The following is an 18,587-nucleotide window of genomic DNA, read 5'->3' as shown; positions in this document are numbered from 1 at the left end:
CGGGTACAAGCTGTTACTGTATTTTTGGGTCAAAACATTGTTTTAAAGCGTATTTTTTTATATTTGCTATCGTTAAAATTGAGCAGTCGTGTATTTGAAATTAAAAGAACACTGCTAGTACCAGCTTCAAATATGCCTAACGTTTTCTGGTTGCTGAACATTTTGACATGTATGCAGTGTGTTAGTGGTTCAGTGGTTTGGAAAAGTTTTGCCTACGTAAATTTCCCGGTCACGAATTCATTTTAACTTCTGGACGGACGGACCGACGGCGGACGGATCAAAATCTTCGCGTTCAAGTAGCCGTAGAAAGACTACCGTCTTTAAAATTTGCCTTTGCGGTTAAAATTACCGACTCGCTAGCCCACAACTTTTCGTACAGTGGGCTTTCCCGCACTGCTCTTGTGTTGTGCGAAAGAACCAACCAACCTAACTGCTCTCGCCACGCGGAGAAGCCAGCTAGACGACACCATTCGTGTGGTGAAACAAACTTCTTGCACTGCCACGGAAGTTTAAAAGAAGGAAAAAAGAGGGGGATGAAGGGGGTAGGGGAGAGGGCGTTCTCTGATAGATAGTTCTACGGGAACAAGTTACTCCGGGCACGTGCAAAAACAAGTAAGTACGGTTGATATGGCAACAGACACTTCAAGGTGACCGTCGTAAATGTCGTCATGACAGCTTCTTCCGCAGATATGTCACGCAGCAGTTTCAGATAAAAGGTGGGGCCGTGGAGCGTGCATTTAAAACATCTCCACTAACGTAAAACCTGGGGAGGGGCGAAGCATGCAGCGTATAACTGTATTCTTGGCGCATTGGCGTTTTTGCCAACGGAGATGAAACCGTTGGGGGGTAGTGCTATACAGCTTTGCTGTAAAAGTCGCGTGTCTTTAAAGCACCAAGTGTTCTAGCGCGAGGCGTAAACGAGTGACCTGGTGTTCTTTAGTACGCGTTACGAAGTGTTCTAGCACAAGGCGCAGTGTGTCCCGGTGTTTTTAACCCGAACGTGTTTTATTCCCGGATACACGAAGATTTCGCCGACGTCATATCCGTCACGGAAGTGACGCCTGTACAACGAAGCAAGCGGCCTGTAAAGGGTGCACCACTGCGCACAGGGTCTTCTTGCGGGGAAGCAACCTTTAGTACTAAATGGGAGACCAATAGCAATCATCATCATCGTCATCATCATCATCATCAGTACGTTATACTTAGGGTTGCTCGTTTTCGGGTTTTATATTTTAACACGAACGTGTTTTATGCCGCGATACCCCAAGATTTCACTGACGTCATATCCGTCACGGAAATGACGCCAGTACAACTTTGCCGAAGCTACTCGCCAGCAGGACGGCGCTCGCCATGCAAGCGCACCCACAAGACAGCCGCCGACCCCCAAATCATGCTCAGCTGCAGATTTCGCTGCACATTTCACTTTCGTGTTTTACCGATTCTTATGACAGGAATCAACCATAATTTTTTAGTACGCGTCACGAAGTGCTCCTGCGCGAGGCGTAAACGAGTGTCCCGGTGTTTTAAATGCAGAGCATTTCAATAACTCACGATGTCACCCGCGTTGACGTCCGTAGTCGTAGTCCGCAGCCCTCCCCCTACACTATATAAAAAAATACTATCCGGCGCCTGGTTTCGATCCCTCGACCCTGCGGGCGGAACGCAATGTACATGGTGCTCTACCCACTGCGCCACAAAGCCGACACAGAATGGGGGGCTACGAACGCGCCTTATATCCTTGACTCTTTCAAACTACGTCAAGAAGCTGCTGATACAACGCATTCACTACCACCAACTCCCCAAACACTAAACGTTAACGCAATACACCCACCCCCTATGCGACGCATTTACTCGAGTCCCCCTCGCGGGGAGATGGGCCCAATTTTTTTAGTACGTGTTACGTTCTAGCGCGAGGTGTAAGAGAGCGTAACGGTGTCTTAGTACCGTGATTACATGAGACGACGATTACGACGACGACAGGAGACGCCAATAGCCCCAGCCCCAAGGGGCTTCGCCCCTAAAAAGAATCGCTCTAATATCAAACGCCGCGCTTGCGCTGTACGCTGTCGCAGCGCAAACAATTCAAAGCGTACGCCTTCACGGGCCCTTGATCAGATAAGCGGATTTGAGAGCCGCGCGTATACGAGCCATATGTCGTAGTATCATAGCCTCCATAGGCTATGATACGACGTATGGCTCGTGACTCACCCCGTGACTCACCTGCGAATGCGCTTTTTGTCGGATCTCGACTCCTGCTGGAGCCGCTGGTTGCTCTTCTCCAGCTCGGCCACATTCTGCTCGAGCTGCTCGTAGATCTTGAGTCGAGACTCGTTCACCTCCCGTAGGCTGGCCGCTTGCCGGCTCAGGTGCTGCGAATGACAAGGCAAAACACCCGCGTGAGCTAGAGTTCGTAACGTGCATATACGTCGTCATACCTCAAAGAGAAGTAATGTTTCAAACAAGACAAGTGCAAGCAAGTTAATTACTACTACACAGCTTCAGCAATTTGAAAACTCAGTGAACTGGAAGTCTTGGATGATGAAATTTTGAGGTTCCGTAAAGTCGGTTCCTTCCCCGTGCTCAAAAAACGGGTCTGAACGGAAGAGGGGTTCCGTTAACGTAGGCGGCGCGCTTTTTACGGAACCCGTTCCGCTGGGGCCCGCTTTTGCCGCACGGAAAGAGCGGAAAACCGGTTTATAACTCCCCATACCATTAACCTTTCGCAATTACTCGAGGATTTTCTGCGGCCGAACAAAATTTGACGTAATACGTTTAAAGGTGCCCTGCAACGTACGCTTTCGATAAACGCTGTCACTGTTTCCTTCGTGCCTGGAAGCACTGCAAAAACTACAGTTATCGCCAGCACAGAGCGGCACTGAGTGATTTGTTTGTCGCAGCAGATAGGCCTTGCAGTCTGCTTTGCTTTTGCTGCTGTTTTATTTAAAAGGCAACCGAAGGCTGTTGTTGCTGCAACTGAAAGACGGCCAATACCCACGACTTCGCTCGAATGACGTCATTCGAAAAAACAACGCCAAAACACGCGAAGACAGAACATTGTTTTGAGAAAGTTTACAAGCTATCCGAAGGGGATAATGCAATGCGTTTAGGCTAAAGCTCTTTGTGACCCCCTAATTCTAAAAAAAAACCGGATGCGCGTTTCGAACGCGTCCTAAAAGCATTCCAAAAGGGGTGAAACAAGTGTTGCAGGACCCCTTTATCAAGACACACTCTTGCGCCAGCCCGCAGTGCTGCACGGTGCATCCTTAGAGCGCATTCGGAATTTGTGAGCAGTATAGGACAGGTAACCTTCCGGAAGCGACGCCATTTGAAAATGGTACGAAAAGTCAGGGCGCATGTTATACAATGAAAGAGATTTCGAAAGGATCGCAGTCAGTTCAGAACGGAAACAATACCGCAAGGCTGACTGAATGCCATTTTAGTAGCCCACCATTATTAGTTCATTGCCAGCAATGTTCACTAACAAAATCGAGCATGGAAAATCAGAAAATCAGGCAAGTTCAAGTAGTGCTCCAGCGGTTTCAATATTTCACCCACTCAACAAACAAGCATATAACACACTTTATGTATACCATAGGCGTCTGATTTATAACATGGAATAGTTTCAGGAACATAAGGTATTAGTACAGGGGGGATTAAAAGAAATACAAACAACGGAGCACACAGCCTCCGATGCATGCCGCATCGTCTGGCTGCACTGTCAGTAAACTGCGCGCATGCGTAGTTCTTTAAGAGCGTTTGAGAGTGTGGCCTACTGTTAGGGGAAATGCTTGATAAAGAAGCGACACAGATAAATTATTCTGAGGCGCCTTTCTATGCTCTGTCGCCACTGAGCATCCTGCATCTACTACATTCGATAGCCAAGCGCGCAGCAGGCTGCTTGGAGCTAGCATGATCCCGTTCAACGACCATCCCGCTCAGTGGCGACGCAGCGTGAAAATGCGCCTCAAAATAAACTATCGGGGTCGCTTCTTGATAAAGCATGTCCCGAAAATGTAGGCCACACTCTCACACCCTCTCGAAGTGCGCATGCGCGCAGTTTACTGACTTTGCAGCTAGACGGTGCAGCATGCGTCGGAGGCTGTGCATCCCGTTGTTCGTATTTCTTTTAATCCCCCCTGTACCTGCGGCCTGCGAGCAAGAAGACGAGCAGAAAATAAAACCACTTACAAAACGTAAGCTACGAAACTGAAATAAACGCTTTCCCTTTCGAGTTTCGAATGCAGCAAGTATGATGTCATTGTTCTCGAACTTGCTTGCACTATACTATATGAGACCGTCTGCATTGTTCAGGATTTTTTAAAAACAATTTCCAGAGTTTGCCAACCAAAGAGCTCGACAGCTGGATTATCAAAACCGCTTTAGAGGAAACGCTGCTCCGTTGCATTTCTTGCATTTAGAAAGCAGCTTTTGAGTTTCCCTCAAAGCCCCTCGTCACTTTCACTAAGAAAGCACACGTAGAAGCGCGGCCATGAAAACGAAAGAACAAACGTAAGAACAGTGTATGTTATGTATTCTTTCGTTCCAGAGCCGAAAAAAAAAATCTAATCTACTTTAAAACACTCGCATGCGTGGCTGAAGGTTCGTAAAGGGGTCACTTTTTTTTTGGTTGGGGGGTGGGGTCACCACAGTATTGTGATCATTCAGAACCCCAATTTTGGTGAAAACTGATCACCATGTCAGTGCAATTCACAATAAACCAGCGCGTTCTTTGAACATGGTAGTCGTTCCTTCTCAAGATGACCTCCTGTCCTCCTTCTATGGGCGTGTCCAGCAAGCACTTTGCTGAGTGATTAGCTAACGCTCCTAACCTTTACTACGTAACAAGTATATATCACACTAGCTAAAAGAGGTGTAACATCATGCCGGAGGACAATGACATTGCCAACGGAAGATAAAACATGGAACTACTACTGTCTAGCAGACCGACGCAAAAATGGGTATTGTGGCAAAAAAGAAAAGAAAAAAAAAGTGGGTAGCGCCATCTTGATGACCCGGCAAAAAGAAAAAAAAAACAAGGTTACTCAGTGCACCTAAAGTCTTCGAACCGAACGTGAGCGTTCTTTCGTGTAAAGCAATATATTTGCCAACCATAAAAAAACAAAAACAAAAAAAAAACAGAATCCCGCTGAAATTAGTTTAGGTCCTAACAGCAACAGATGTCACCAGTAAATGCAACTAGAACCAGCTGGTCTATTCAGCCTTTCTGGGAGCTCGCATACACACAACGCAGAGTTCAAACCTCTGTAACCATCCAGCCATACCACCTGCGTACACCAAAGGCCTGTTAAAACCAGCTGTCACATTCAGCTCGGCACAAATCTCGCGAGTTGCGTACAACCACCTGTGCCACCCGCGCATCAAAAGCCCGAACCAAGTGCGCGCACACAGATCTGACAGCTCCCCACACTCGCATGTACAGGTGGCGAGTTAGCCCTTCCGGGTACCGCTACATACATCCGGGACACGCAATACCTCTCCGCCGCCACCACCCACCCACCACGGCCACCCCCAACCCACCCAGACACAGATGGAGCAGAAGGAGGCACAGCTGCTGAGCGCCGGGTCACCCCTGAGCAAGGCTTCGAGGCAGCGCCGAAGCAGCGAGTCCGACGATGGACACATCGTTGAGCGCAGCAGCTCCGGACATGGGCCGACACAGACCACAAACAACCGGACGCGGTTCCTTTTCCTCTACGACTCCGCTAGAACAGTCGTGATCCGCTCCGGGCGGGGGGCCGACGTGGACTAGCGGCGGCGGTCACCTGTAGAGGCGCCGCCGCTGTCGGCGAGCCAAAACCTCGCGGCTGTCGCCTCCGTTTTCTCTTTCTGCATGAGCGAACACACAGGCCCAGTGTGCTGCGAACGTGACTCACAGCGCCGCTTTCTTTTTGTCTCGAGAATAAAAAAAAAAGTGAGCGGTTGCTGCGCGGCGCCGCCCGTACGCATACTCGCAGAAAAGCTTCTGGAGCGCCGCGCGCGAAACACATGCGTCTTTCGAGATATATCCTCGGCAGCGCGAGGTTCGCGATTGCTTGCGAGCGCACAAAGAAGGTTATGCAAGAGAGAAGGAAGAAACAAATCTGAAAACGGTCCCGCGAACGGTTAGCGCGCGTGATAACGGCAGCTGCGTGTCTCTTAGGCTTACGGGTCGTGACGAAAAGGGGCGACAATTACTCTACTTTCCTCCGTCTCCACCCCCTCCCCCTCCCCTTCACTGGATTCGGGTAGAAGCGTGCATCTCGCTCGTTCTCCAGGAATCGTACGACGGCGCGGAGTTCAAATGGTCATGATTCAGTGATACGCGACAGCAAAGTCGACAAGTTCCATAAGCTTTCAGGAGACCAACAATGGTAACCGCCCACTAAATGCAAACGCATAACTCCCAGCCGTATTGATATCTGTACTGCAAGCGGCCATGTCACGGAAGAAAGTAAGAAAAACAACCAAGGTAAACGGAAAGTCTATGATCAGTCACAATATGCACACGTCAGAAATGGGTATGAACCCACGAAAAATGTCCAGAGTGCTGCGAAAGTCGATGATCCGTCACAATTCACGCATTTCAAAATGGGTATGCACCCAGGAGTATACGCTATGAAAAGCAACGGATGTATTCCCGCGGAGCATGGTGGCGGCCGGCATCACAGTTAGAGCGCAAAAGGGAAAACGAATTTGGGACACCATCAAGAAAAACGGGGCGAAACTGTTCAGCCAGCGCCGGTGTACAGCATCGGCTTTATAATAGGACAGGATGCCGTGAGATAAGATTTATGGGACTACCAGTGCTATTTCCTCCAGCACGCGTGTCTCTGCGTTCCAACCGTAGATTAGGAGTGGGCGCTTGTCGCCCGGGCGACGTGCTCCCGCGTGGGGTTGGCTGGTCGCCCCGCCTTTGTGATTGGAATTCAGCGCAAGATAAGCCATGCGGCAGCAGGTGACGTCGACGCTCCATGTGAAAAGCCGCTATTAAGAGACCCCCTGCCTGGTGCGTGTTTGCTGTTAGAAGCCTATGTTCTGATTGTTGTCGCAACTGTCGTAATATCTTTAAATAATGACGTCATTTGACGTCTCAGCCAACCGAACTGCGTGAAACGCCGTTCTATAACGTCCACAGCGCACGATATGGCAGTCGATACGGGACACAAAATATGCCCACATTGGGCTTGGGAACGGACCGCAACAGGAGCCTGTTCTGGAGCGTACGAAGCATATATGTGAGTAAGGCCGCTTTCCACGACGCAGAGGGCTACAGCTGTTATGCTAGGTCTCGCCACGATGTGCACGAAAAAAATATAAACAAACGACAACAAAGAAATAGCTTTTACTCTTGTATGCGGCCTATGCCGAAACGGAAGGCGGTCTTTACAGAAGTGCATGAAAAATATGGCGCAATGTGAACTATAGTTGTAAGATTCTGCGGTTATAGCCACAGCACCCAGCCATAGCAGCCAGCTAAAATCCCCCCCCCCCCCCATACCTTTTAAAATCCTACCCTTTTAGTGCCCTGTGTGTCGTCTTCTGTGTTTCTGTCCCTCGTCTTGTGCTGCGCCTCGATACATCGCTATGTACCAACTCGCCCAAACCAGTACTCTGCTTAAAACCCACACTCAATCATTATTCACCTTTTTGCACTTTTTTTTTTCATTCAACGCAGCTCTGCGCAAAAAAAAAAAAAGAAAATTCAGAAGGATTTTTTTTTTTTTTTTTTTGCATTCAGGTAGTGAAAAGTTCCGCCGAAATCTCTATGCTCCAGCGGAAGTCCTTCCCGCTATTTCGGCCCGCATCTACAGCTATTTATTTAGTACACAACGAAGCCCGGGAATTTCGGGAATTCAAAACGATCCGCCCCCAAGCGGCACCGAGACAGCCCTTTCACGCACGCTTCGTACGAACGGTGACCACCGAATTGGCACACACATTCCGTCCCACGCCAGGCTCCCAGCTGTTCCTCATTTCGTAAGCAGGTACAGACTCGAGGAGCGAGCAGCCGGCAACGCGAAGCACTCCATACCATTGACCCCGTCGTTGGCCCTCTCGGCCTAACGGAGCTTTCGACGGGGAGTTCGCACGTGAGACATCGCCGCCTCCCAAGGAAGGCTCGAGAGAATAAATATTAAAGGAGGGCGCCATAGATTAATAGGTCCGGGTTCGCATCCCTCAGTATGCGCTGACCACGCAACCATCGCGCACGTTTCCCACCCGCCGTTATTCAGCGACCACGCTCATTCAAAGACGCGCGTATACCACGACCGGGCCGCTTCAAGCAGAGAGGTGAAAGTGCGATGCACCTCGATTCGTGCGCTGCCCTCTCTCTCCGCGCGTTCGTTAAACTCGCTCACTTCACTTCTCTTTCCTTTCGTCACTCTTGTATATATTTTCAGGCCTCGCGTGCACGGATGGTTGTAGACAGCGTCTCCCTTTCATCTCCTCTCCTCTTCCATCCAGGGATGAAAAGACGCGGAACATCCGGATGATCCTCGCGATGGTCTTTCCGTGCGCCCATCGTTCGAATCCGCCGGGCGCTTCGTAGAGGGCCCTGGGGGGCGACCACCTTGAGAAAAGGGGTGCTCCCCCCGGCACAAACGAAGATCCCGCGAGGAAACCGTAACGATGCGTAGGACGGACGGACCGGCGACGTCTCCCCGGTCGGTTTTTCACTAGCCCTCCTCGAGGGGCCAACGACAACGCACAAAGACGCCTCGTGGAGCGGGCAAAGTAACGGCTGCTTCGTCGTACAGAGGTCGGCGGGTGGCGGTGCCTTTGAAAAGGTTTGAGAAGGGCGCGCTCGCGTAATAACCGTCTCACCGCCACCACTGCCAAACCACGGTCCCTCCTCTTAGCGAGGAAATGTACACGTATGTGATTCGTGCCCTGGCAGACTGAAACCCGGTTCGTGCCGTTCCTTCCGGAGGCCGGGCCGTGCCTTGACGCTTTCGCTATGTACTTTGCCGCGCTGTTTGTCCGCTCGGTCGAGGGGCGGTTCTATACGTTGGTCTATAGACTGCACGGCGTTCGGGCATACAAACCGCACGGCCCTTAAGGTGATGTCGGTGACCTACGGGGCGAATGGTTCGTGAGGGATGGTGGGTGTACGTGTTATCACACCCTCTGGGGAGAACAAGAGGACGACGAGCAGAGCAACGTGAGAAGTGGAGCAGTCGTCGAAAAGCAGCGCAGTGCAACGGGGGAACGACAATATGCAACGAATAGTTCGGTACAGTTTCGGAATTTCGAGAGTTTTCGAACTGGTGATTCGGCATCCTCACAGAAATTCTCAACAGCCTCGTTGGTGTACAGGCTGACACTACTTTTAACTTCCTTTAACTTGTACAGCCCGCCAACGTTTAGTAAATCTCCGGAGCGTCGACCGGCGGGTAGGTCAGCGCCCTACAGCGGTGGAAAGCGGCGAAACGAGCGAGAGCGGGCGCGTGCGCAGAACGATCAGGCCGGTGCGAGCGTCGTCTGCTAGGATGTTCCGCCAAGCACCATTCCACCGATTCTCCACGTTGCCGGACTGTGAAAGCATTTACGCGTGCGTAAGTTTATGCGTAGAATCGGTGGTTCGCGTGCCTCCCCTTTCTTTTTTTTTTCCCATTATCTGTACACACGTACACACGCACGTGCGCACATTCACACAGACAAACGAGATTTGTCTATTTTTTTATTGCCGTAATGCGGGCGCGTACATGTGTTACGAAAATAAAGAAGGGTAACGAACAAGGTTCACGCGAAATCGCTGTCAGCGTCCGGTGATCAACAGAGCCGGCTGCTTACCAGCGGAAGAGTGTGTATCGTGCTTGCGGGAACAGCCTAGCAGACGACCCTTGCCCCGGCGTGACGGTTCTACGCATGCGCAAACTCTCTCTCATTGCGCCGCTTTTTGACGCACTTAGTAACTGCTGCTTGTCTGATACTAACATTCACTAATAGTAACAAAATTCTATGAATAATTGCACTTTTTTTTATTTCACCTCACGATTAAGAAATGTTTGCAAATCCACCTGCTGACTTGTATAGGCTCACATTAAAATGCATAATTCGCTCAAATGTTCGTTCGAATTCACTCAAATTCGCTCAATAATCACTCAAATATTTGATTTTTGCGACAAGCCCACTGACTATATCAGAGGACTTTCCGCTGCTGGCTATAAAAGCAAGAAGAGCAGATCGATGTATTTCTAAGGTAACTAGTAAGTGATACTCGCTCTCCTCGTGCATCCCGTTGGCTTTCTTGGTCAATTTATTTATTCTGTAAGTGTGACATGAGTGTGTTGAATGTGTCGCTGTGTCGAACTGCACGCTCAGGCGATCAACGTTGTCACGCATAGGTTTTTTACTAGGTTATGCATAGCCAGTTGATAAAAGCACAAAGTACCCACTAAGTACCCAGTGGATGCTATGACAAGTACAGTGAAAGCTCGTTCATTCGAACTCAGTTAATTCGAACTTCCGGTTAATTCGAACTCACGCCCTTGTCCCGGCACAGCCATGTACATTTCAATGGGGGGAAAACTCCCGATAATTCGAACTATGATCCCCTGGTTTCCATCGCTCCTCGCAGAAGTCGGCCCGGAGTGATTACAATTTGCTGCAAATCTAAACCAAACCAAATTTACTGGAGATGCAAAAAAAAAAAAAAAAACGAAACAGAAAAACAACAGCGTCGCGAGCGCTCTACGCTCCTGGAAAGCTTATTTCGCTTCTGCAGAGGGCGCCGCGCTACCGGCGCCAGTGCTCCGGCGCATGCCATTATTATTTACGAAATCACCCGCCACAAACGTGTAGTAGCGCCTAATTTGCGATATAACGAGTCCAGAGGTGGTTTCTTTGTGTTCCGCCCGCGCAGTGTGGCGCGATTTCCGTTGATTTTGGCGCCCTCGCGCTAATTCGAACTCCGCTTAATTGGAACAATCTTATGGTCCCCTTCGAGTTCGAATTAACGAGCTTTTACTGTAGCTGGTTAGTGTTCTGTTAGTAAGAAGTGCCACGATCTTTTTCTAAAGAGTGAAACGCCAAACATTGCCAAGCTTAACCTTCAAAGGCAGACCCAAGATTCTTAGACCAAGAACCCAGATATTCTTAGCACCCATACTGCTCACCCGACCACCGCCTTGCTCACGTGATCAACATCTGCTGGAGACTAAAGACCCGAGTACAGTTTTAATTTCATAGGGAGGCTGCGGCCGATCGAATACTGAGTGGCTAGGGTAGCTGGACCCTGTTCTAGTGAGGGAGCGCTATTTGTGTCTCGGGGACCTTTCGTAGTAGAGTTGAACCTGCCTAGTGCGACCTCAATAGTATTCGGAGATGTTATTTAGCGGGATAACATAGCAGAAATCTCTGGGATTTTAGCCCCATTATTTGCTTGAGGTTGCTGCCCACAGATGGCGAAAACCTTTGATGAGTGTATACCGCTCCAACATGACACTGACACCAAGCAATGTTTAAATTTCGGTTCGAACTGTACGGAAACGAATAATAAAAAAAATCTTGGATTTGATGGAACTAACGTTATATGTCTCGAAATGCCGGCCATGCGCAAACGTCCACGTTCGGAGCTTGTTCCCTCAATGTTTCGTTTTCGCTCACTTCGTTTTTACCACTTGTGCTCGTTCACTTGTTACGTGTCGGCCTTCGTTCCTTAAACGCACAAAAAATCGGCCAATTTTAATTTTTTAATGAAGCAGCAGCAGCAGCAGCAGCAGCAGCAGCAGCAGCAGCAGCAGCAGCAGCAGCCACAGCTCACACACCTTCAATCCCATCATCGTCGCTACCGCAAGACCTTAACACCGGCATTCCACACAAGCATTTTTATCAAACCGCAATCCGTGCTCCGGCACCTCTCGCGCCCGCAAAAAAGAAAAGAAAAAAAGAAATCAGAAAAGGAAGTCGACAAGCGTGCTACTTCGCCTTTCACCTCCGGCACAACCAGCCCAGGGCACTCTCGGAGACTTGTTTGTCCTTCTTTCGAACAAGGTCCTCACAGAGCGACGCCCGAGACGGGAGCGAAAAAGAAAACAAACAAACAAACGAATGAAAGGCAAAAGCGAGCGTGCCGGTTCATAGACAGACCTTGATCGGCGATAGGCGACGCGCTAGCGAGCCAATAGAGACGCCGACGCCGCGACGGTAATCGTGGGAACACGACTCGCGGGGGGCGGAGGCCATTAGGGTGCCCGCGATCCCTTTCAGCAGGGCCAGACATAGCGAAAGCGAAGGTGCATTGAACAGGATGCACCACGGAATGCTAACGTACACAAACAAACCATAGTCGCAACTCACGACCGGCAGCGTGGATGGCCTATCGAGTGCGTGGTCACGCAAGCCAAATCTAAACAATAAGGCAATACGAGCGACAACCAACGTCAAGAGAAAGGAGAGAGAAAGGTCTACTGCCTCTGTGCTGCCTGCCGTCTTCGTGCCTTACAGATCAGATCACTGGCACCCGATAAAAACAGCGTATACAATGGCATACCTGTGCCTCCTACTTCAAGGCCTGTCTGCAGCACTGCGTGCGTTGAATCTCAAAGCACAACCATCTCAAAGCACAACGCAAACCGGTAACTATTCGGTACGACTCACAGCGAGTCGGGTGGTTTATAGATTGCGGCAGTCGTGTACATGCTCGCGACACTTCCGTAGCGACGTCCGTTCCACGGACCACGAAAGCAGCATTTTTTGAGTTATTTCCCGGAGTTATTTCCCATAGTTCTCCCGCCGGAGGACTATGTGCGGTAGTTTTCATTAGGTAAGTACTTATACGACATCTTGCATGCATTCGACAGTTTTTCGGGCTTCCACAGGAAGATAAATAACCTAAAGTTGCCATTTCCCTGGTCCGTAATCTTTTGATCGTGGTTGTACGTGGTGCTTTTGGGTGCACGACAGCAAGGAGATGCGAGCCAGTCGGCCAACTACGATTACTATGGACACTAAAGAATTTCCAGAGCTAACTGAGCGCGGCGTTCTGAAAGCAGAGATGCCGCGTTTCGCCGACGGATCGCACTGGCTCCACGGTGGGCGCCAAATTTGGAGGCACCGGCGGCGTACCCTTATCAACTGACATCGCAGGGTGAAGATCGGCAACGAGAATTTAATGTGTACCGCTGATTACGAAAAGTAGGGGAGGTCAAAGCTCCATTATACAGGCAGTGTCTCGCACATAGGCCACCCGTTTCCATGCTCGTGTCACTGAGGTCCACAGGGACACATACCCTAGACAGAAACACGCAAGATAGATATTCTCCCCCTTAACCTCATAACAGCGAGTAAAGGAAAAAAAAAAAAAAAAACTCGGACGGGGGCAAAGAACTGATACGGGGAAACGCCAGTCCTAGAGACACAAGCATGGTCCGTGGCCAGGTCGCGCAAAAATGAGAAGCACACACATATTCCTTCTTTTCTTCCCATCTATCTTCACCGGCAACAACCAAAGCAGGTGGGGGACGGGACCGAGATAGAAATAGCCGCGGGAGCATTACCGATGCGCCTTCGGGAATATGGGCGGCGCGTGATTTATGCGCATGAATATCTCGCAGCCGACGAGTGGCGAGTATTGGCGAATGAAGGCCAATTATTCCCACGACGGAGAGAGCCGATGGGCGAAACGAAACTCGACCCCGAGGGCTGCGCGCTGCAGACAGACTTTGGACTCGCAGGGGAAAGAAGCGACACAACAAAGCGAGAGTGCATTTGCAAACCGGGACGCCAGACGACAATAAGCGGCGGAGGGCTGAATGACCGGCCGGACAGACGGACCGACAGGGCGGCGGCGGCGGCGGCGATGCCAGACAGCGCGTCGCGACGCCACGCCCGCCTGCCACCCAGTTCCCGTTGTGTCCGCTGGGAAACGACTTCAGAAAGGGAAAAAACGAAAGTGCGGCGTTTCTTTTTGACTCAAGCGGCGATGCTGGTGGCCGCCGCTCAATTAGCGACGTGTATCGAGATGTGCTAACTAGAGCACTGCACGGGCCCGGGCCGGCCCGAAAGCCCGGGACGGTTCGAAAGCCCGGGCCCGACCCGGCCCGCAAGCCGGGCCGGGCCGACCGAAGTCGATTATCGGCGGGCCCAGGCCAGGCCCGGGCTCAGTGCCACGGGCCCGGGCCAGGCTCGGACTTGAATTCATAGGCCAGGCCATTAATAGTTCCGACGTGAAGTGTAGAAAAGAGCATAAAATTGAATATTCTGAGTATACTTTTACGCGCTTCTTGATGTTAGTTGTACACATTGTTTTAAAAATGTGTTTTGCTAAGGCTGATAGTCACTATACTGTAACTTTAGTGACATTTCATGTACTGCATCAAGATTTTATATTTTGGTGTATAACATATCAATGATACGGTTACAAGAAATGCCCTAGCGGGGAAGGAATAAATTAAGCCACCCTGGAGCTGTGCACCTATGTCTATGTACGTGTGTTTTAGATGCCGAACCAATCTAAATGCGGCTGCCGTGGCTGGAAATCAAACTCGCGTGCTAGAGAAGCGCCACCGCTTAACAACCACTCCAGGGAAAATATTTCAACGCACGCACATACTGGCGGATTCAAATGGAGAGCAAGAAGTTTCATTAATACCAACTTGTGACCGAAACAACCACATGAAGTTGCCAAGAGTCTGGTCATCAAGATGATGGTGTCTCTCGTGTAAGAATACGAGCAATTATTACACCCATGTGCACGGCGTGAACTGCAGACGGTGTGAGCTAAACTACGTGTACTTTTAAGCCCTTATTTTTTTGCGTTACAATTGAGGGCGTGCTTGTACAGACTACATGCTCCATCTGATTTCCCGCTACGAAGACACTCGACCAAATATAATAAACAAATTTTCTTCAACGTCTAAGGCCAGGCCTGGTCACACACATGCGGGCCCTCCCTAGGCTAAAAAAAAAAGACCGTGCCCGGGCTGGGCGTGGGCTTGAGACGACGGGCCCGGGTCGGGCCCGGGCTCGGTGTTACGGGCCCGGGTCGGACTCGGGCTTCACAAAGCGGGCTCGGGCCGGGCTCGGGCCTTAAAATCAGGCCCGTGCAGTGCTCTAGTGCTAACATCGGGATGTCGCGGTGTGCAAACCATCGAACCTAGTGCCGCATGAGGCAAAAAAACTTTACCATGCTTTCCTAACGAAAGCTGGGAGAAGCGCGAAAACTTGGCGCCTTACTAAGCAATTAGAAAGCAAGCTTAGGTCCGCCCAACGTGCCATGGAGCGAATAATGTTAGGAGTAAGGCTTGGGGACAGAACACGAGCTACCTGGATTGGCGAGCAAATTCGGATAGGCGATATATCGTAGTTCAGGTTAAGAAAAGCAAATCGACTTGGGCTGGCCATGTAGTTCGACGAACTGACACCAGGTGGACCACAAGGACAACAGAATGGGCGCCGAGAAACGGGACTAGAAGAAGGGGAAAGCCATTAACTCGATGGAGAGATGAAATGAGAGAATTCGGAGGCAAGGAATGCACTCGGGCATCACAGGGCAGAAACGGGTGGAGGTCAATATCCGCGTTTACATGAATGCGACAGAATGCGACAGGAGCGCGTCACATTTCCTAGCGCATCACGAGTAATGCGATGCGCTAGCGCTTACATGTAGCGCATTACACCTGGTACGATGGTGGCGCCATACTGTGTCGCACATCGAAGGTAAAGCAGCGTTTCTGGCGCTTCCAAAGCTTCCGGCACGGCTGGTTCTCGTTCTTTTTTCACGACTCGCATTTTCCGGCGTTTTACACTCGATTTAGGCGTTTTTAAATGCAAAGCTGCGTTTGCAGGGCTTAGATTTCTTGTCGGCATAATTCCTAATGCGATGCGCTCGCGTTTACATGCGCTTCGAAAGTCGACTTACGCGTCTCAATCCACCCCGGTCTGGCGCATTAATGCGGCGTGCTTTCCTAGCGCATTAGCCCCGTTTACATGGATGCGATGCGCTAGAATTGATGCGATGCGATGCGATGCGCCTCTTGTCGCATTCATGTAAACGCGGCTAATGGGGGAGGCCTTCGTCCTGCACTGGACCTAAATAGGCTGTTGTTGTTGATGATGATGATCATCCGCTTTTCGCACTTGTCAAGATTACAATTACTACTGCCCCCTTTCCCTTTCTTTTCTATTTTCACTTGCGCTGTCCTTGTCGTCAAGACGTCATTTTTTTCGCGTTTTTGCCATGCGGTATTTGAAATCAGGTTTAAAGAAAAACGTGAAGGACAAAGAACAAAAGTAAGAGAAAGGGAGGGTGTGAAAATTCTAAGATAGTGAGGACAGCAAGAGGAGTAAGCGAGTGGGAAGACAGATCATATAGGTACCGTATTTTCGTGCGTATAACCCGCCCCTGCATATAATTTGCACCCTCACTTTCAGCCCGCTGGAAAAAAAAAAAAAAAAAAGTCATCGCGTATTGCCCGCAAGGCTGCACCAAAGCTACTGCCCAAGCAACACATCACATACTATGTGCACAGAAAAAGGGTGTATTTAGCAATTAGAATACACTGACTGCAAGGCGAAAGTCACAATTCACTCAGAGACTGCTCTCGCTAGACTTATCGCTTGAGCCGCAGTCCTCACTGTCGTACACAAGGTCATCTTCACGGCACAACGCGCAGTGCCGTGAAGGTCCATTAAAGGAAAACCCCCGCGTATTACCCGCAGGCCTGCTTTGCCACTAAAATTTTCGCATTTTTGGTGCGGGTTATACGCGCGAAAATACGGTAAAAATGCTGTCCAGTTTTTTTTTATTTATTTTTACAGAAAGTTCAGCAGAGGTCTGATATTACAGGTTCCTGCTGATATTGCACGTCCCTAACTCCTGTTTTTGTGCACACAGCGGTCGTATGGATCCAAGACCAGCCACTCAGGCGGACGTCTATTGGTGGCAAGGGCGGACCGATTAACTGCCCACGAAAAGCCGCTGCCCCTCGGAACACAGATATGACCAGGTAGCAAAAAAGAAAAACAAAACCCGCAGTATTTTTCTCCGACCTTCAATTCGAGGTAAGATGCCGGACAAACCACTACCGTCCCGAAGGGCGCCACTTATACACTCTTAGGCAAAAAGGACTAAAATAGGGACTAAAATACAGCCGTTAGTCTTCGCGGGCGACCGTTCATCTTCAAGGGGAGTATCTGCGGCAGAGTACGTGCCGTGTGCATAAATGCGGACTAACTGTTCGTCCCCGACGATCTATAAGGAGTAACGGGAAGACGAAACGCATGCAGTTAGTCTCTTTGCTGCGTCGTTAATCCCCTAATGGCGTCGTCATTGCCCTTTCGCGCATATGTCTGCGAACAGTTTTATATTTCCAAAACACAAGCCATTGCAGTCACTGTGTGCTTTAGATGGTGCCACGGGAGAAAATATTGATGTTAGTTATAAGAAAATCGCCTAGGGTTAGTAGAGCGGCGGGTAATGGCAAGGAGCGGCGAAGCGCGATTGCCATACGCTCCTCGGCGAGGTTATGTTGATACGCTGTGTTGCATATACGATTCGTGCAAAGTAATAACGGCCAATGAAAGCTTTCAAGCGCCTTAACAGTAACGCAAAAAATAGTGACAATAGCAAAAGTGGATTCCTGAGCGTAATGAATATGTATATGTTTAACAGACTAGAAAAAACGCATGTTGCTGATGACAACTGCAAAACAAAAATGCTCGCTACAGGTAAGCGTCTCGAAGTTATCTTTTACACTCGGTACATAATTGCCTTGGGCACCAAAGCTATGACAATGCTGCAACTGCTGTAAAACCGGCTTGCATTTCGCAGTCGCAATCGTCTAGCGACGCGAATTTGAAGAATTCAGGCTAAGCAACACCAAATTCGCTTTCGCCGATGCAGGAAAATATGGCATGTTTCCTTATTCTGACACTCACACAGACGACACCTTTCACATACGTTACATAGAGCACTTAACATATGTATCGAACACTAAGAAAGCACTTAGCTTGCGCTAATTTGTGCGGAAACAAATGAGTCGTCCGATCGCCCAGCTACCTATCTCAACTAGGCGACGACGCGTTGATTGTTATTTACGAAAGAACCATGGTTGTGAGGCTCTACTTCGAATCGAACTGAGCAATAGTCCCTAAACCTAGCAAAGCGCTAAGCGCAAGGCGCAAAACGCGGTCACGTTCGCTTGCACAGATAGAAATTCGGGCACCAGTTGCAATGGATCTGTTGCGTTATGCACAGAACTACACCCTGTACACTTGAATATTATCTGCCGCAGGAACCGTCCGGCGACGTGGTCTAGCGGATAGCGCGTCGGGTTCCTTGGGAATAATTCCAGGCGTCTGGGGTTCGATCCCTGCCGGTGCTGGCGTTTTTTTTCTTTTTTCTGCACTCTACGCAGTTCGTCCTTGGGGAGTATCGGAACGGACCATCCGGGTAGGGGACTAACCGTTCGTCCCCTCGCAGTTAGTCCCCAAAGGGACTAATGATTGTGGCAGAGGCCGTTAGTCCCCGAAAGGACGAACTTTTAGTCCTTTTTGCCTAAGAGTGTAGGACGCCGAAGAAGACGACGACGTCTCCAACAACAAACGGGAAAGAGACAGGAGACGGCGATCTTCGCGGTCCG

At 49.9% G+C, this 18,587-nt stretch overlaps 1 protein-coding gene across 2 annotated transcripts in view; it reads right to left on the bottom strand.

Moving 5' to 3' along the window:
• LOC144138526 (uncharacterized) overlaps positions 1-18,587 on the bottom strand; it is an 85,684-nt gene that overhangs the window by 21,464 nt on the left and 45,633 nt on the right. The window contains exons 1-2 of one of the 2 annotated variants that reach the window (XM_077670858.1): positions 5,539-5,935; positions 2,221-2,369 (exon numbers count right to left, since the gene is read on the bottom strand). In XM_077670858.1, the coding sequence (XP_077526984.1) occupies positions 2,221-2,369; positions 5,539-5,643 (254 nt within the window). In that variant the 5' untranslated portion in view covers positions 5,644-5,935. Of the gene's footprint in view, positions 1-2,220; positions 2,370-5,538; positions 5,936-18,587 lie in introns of those variants that run through there. The other variant, XM_077670857.1, reaches the window with a different exon arrangement.

Source organism: Haemaphysalis longicornis, unplaced genomic scaffold, assembly GCF_048455015.1.
Source record: "Haemaphysalis longicornis isolate Haplotype H1 unplaced genomic scaffold, Haemaphysalis longicornis Haplotype H1 scaffold_5, whole genome shotgun sequence".
NCBI classification, from domain to species: domain Eukaryota; kingdom Metazoa; phylum Arthropoda; class Arachnida; order Ixodida; family Ixodidae; genus Haemaphysalis; species Haemaphysalis longicornis.
Note: the sequence above shows the minus strand (reverse complement) of the source record. Positions and strands in the feature narration are given on the sequence as shown.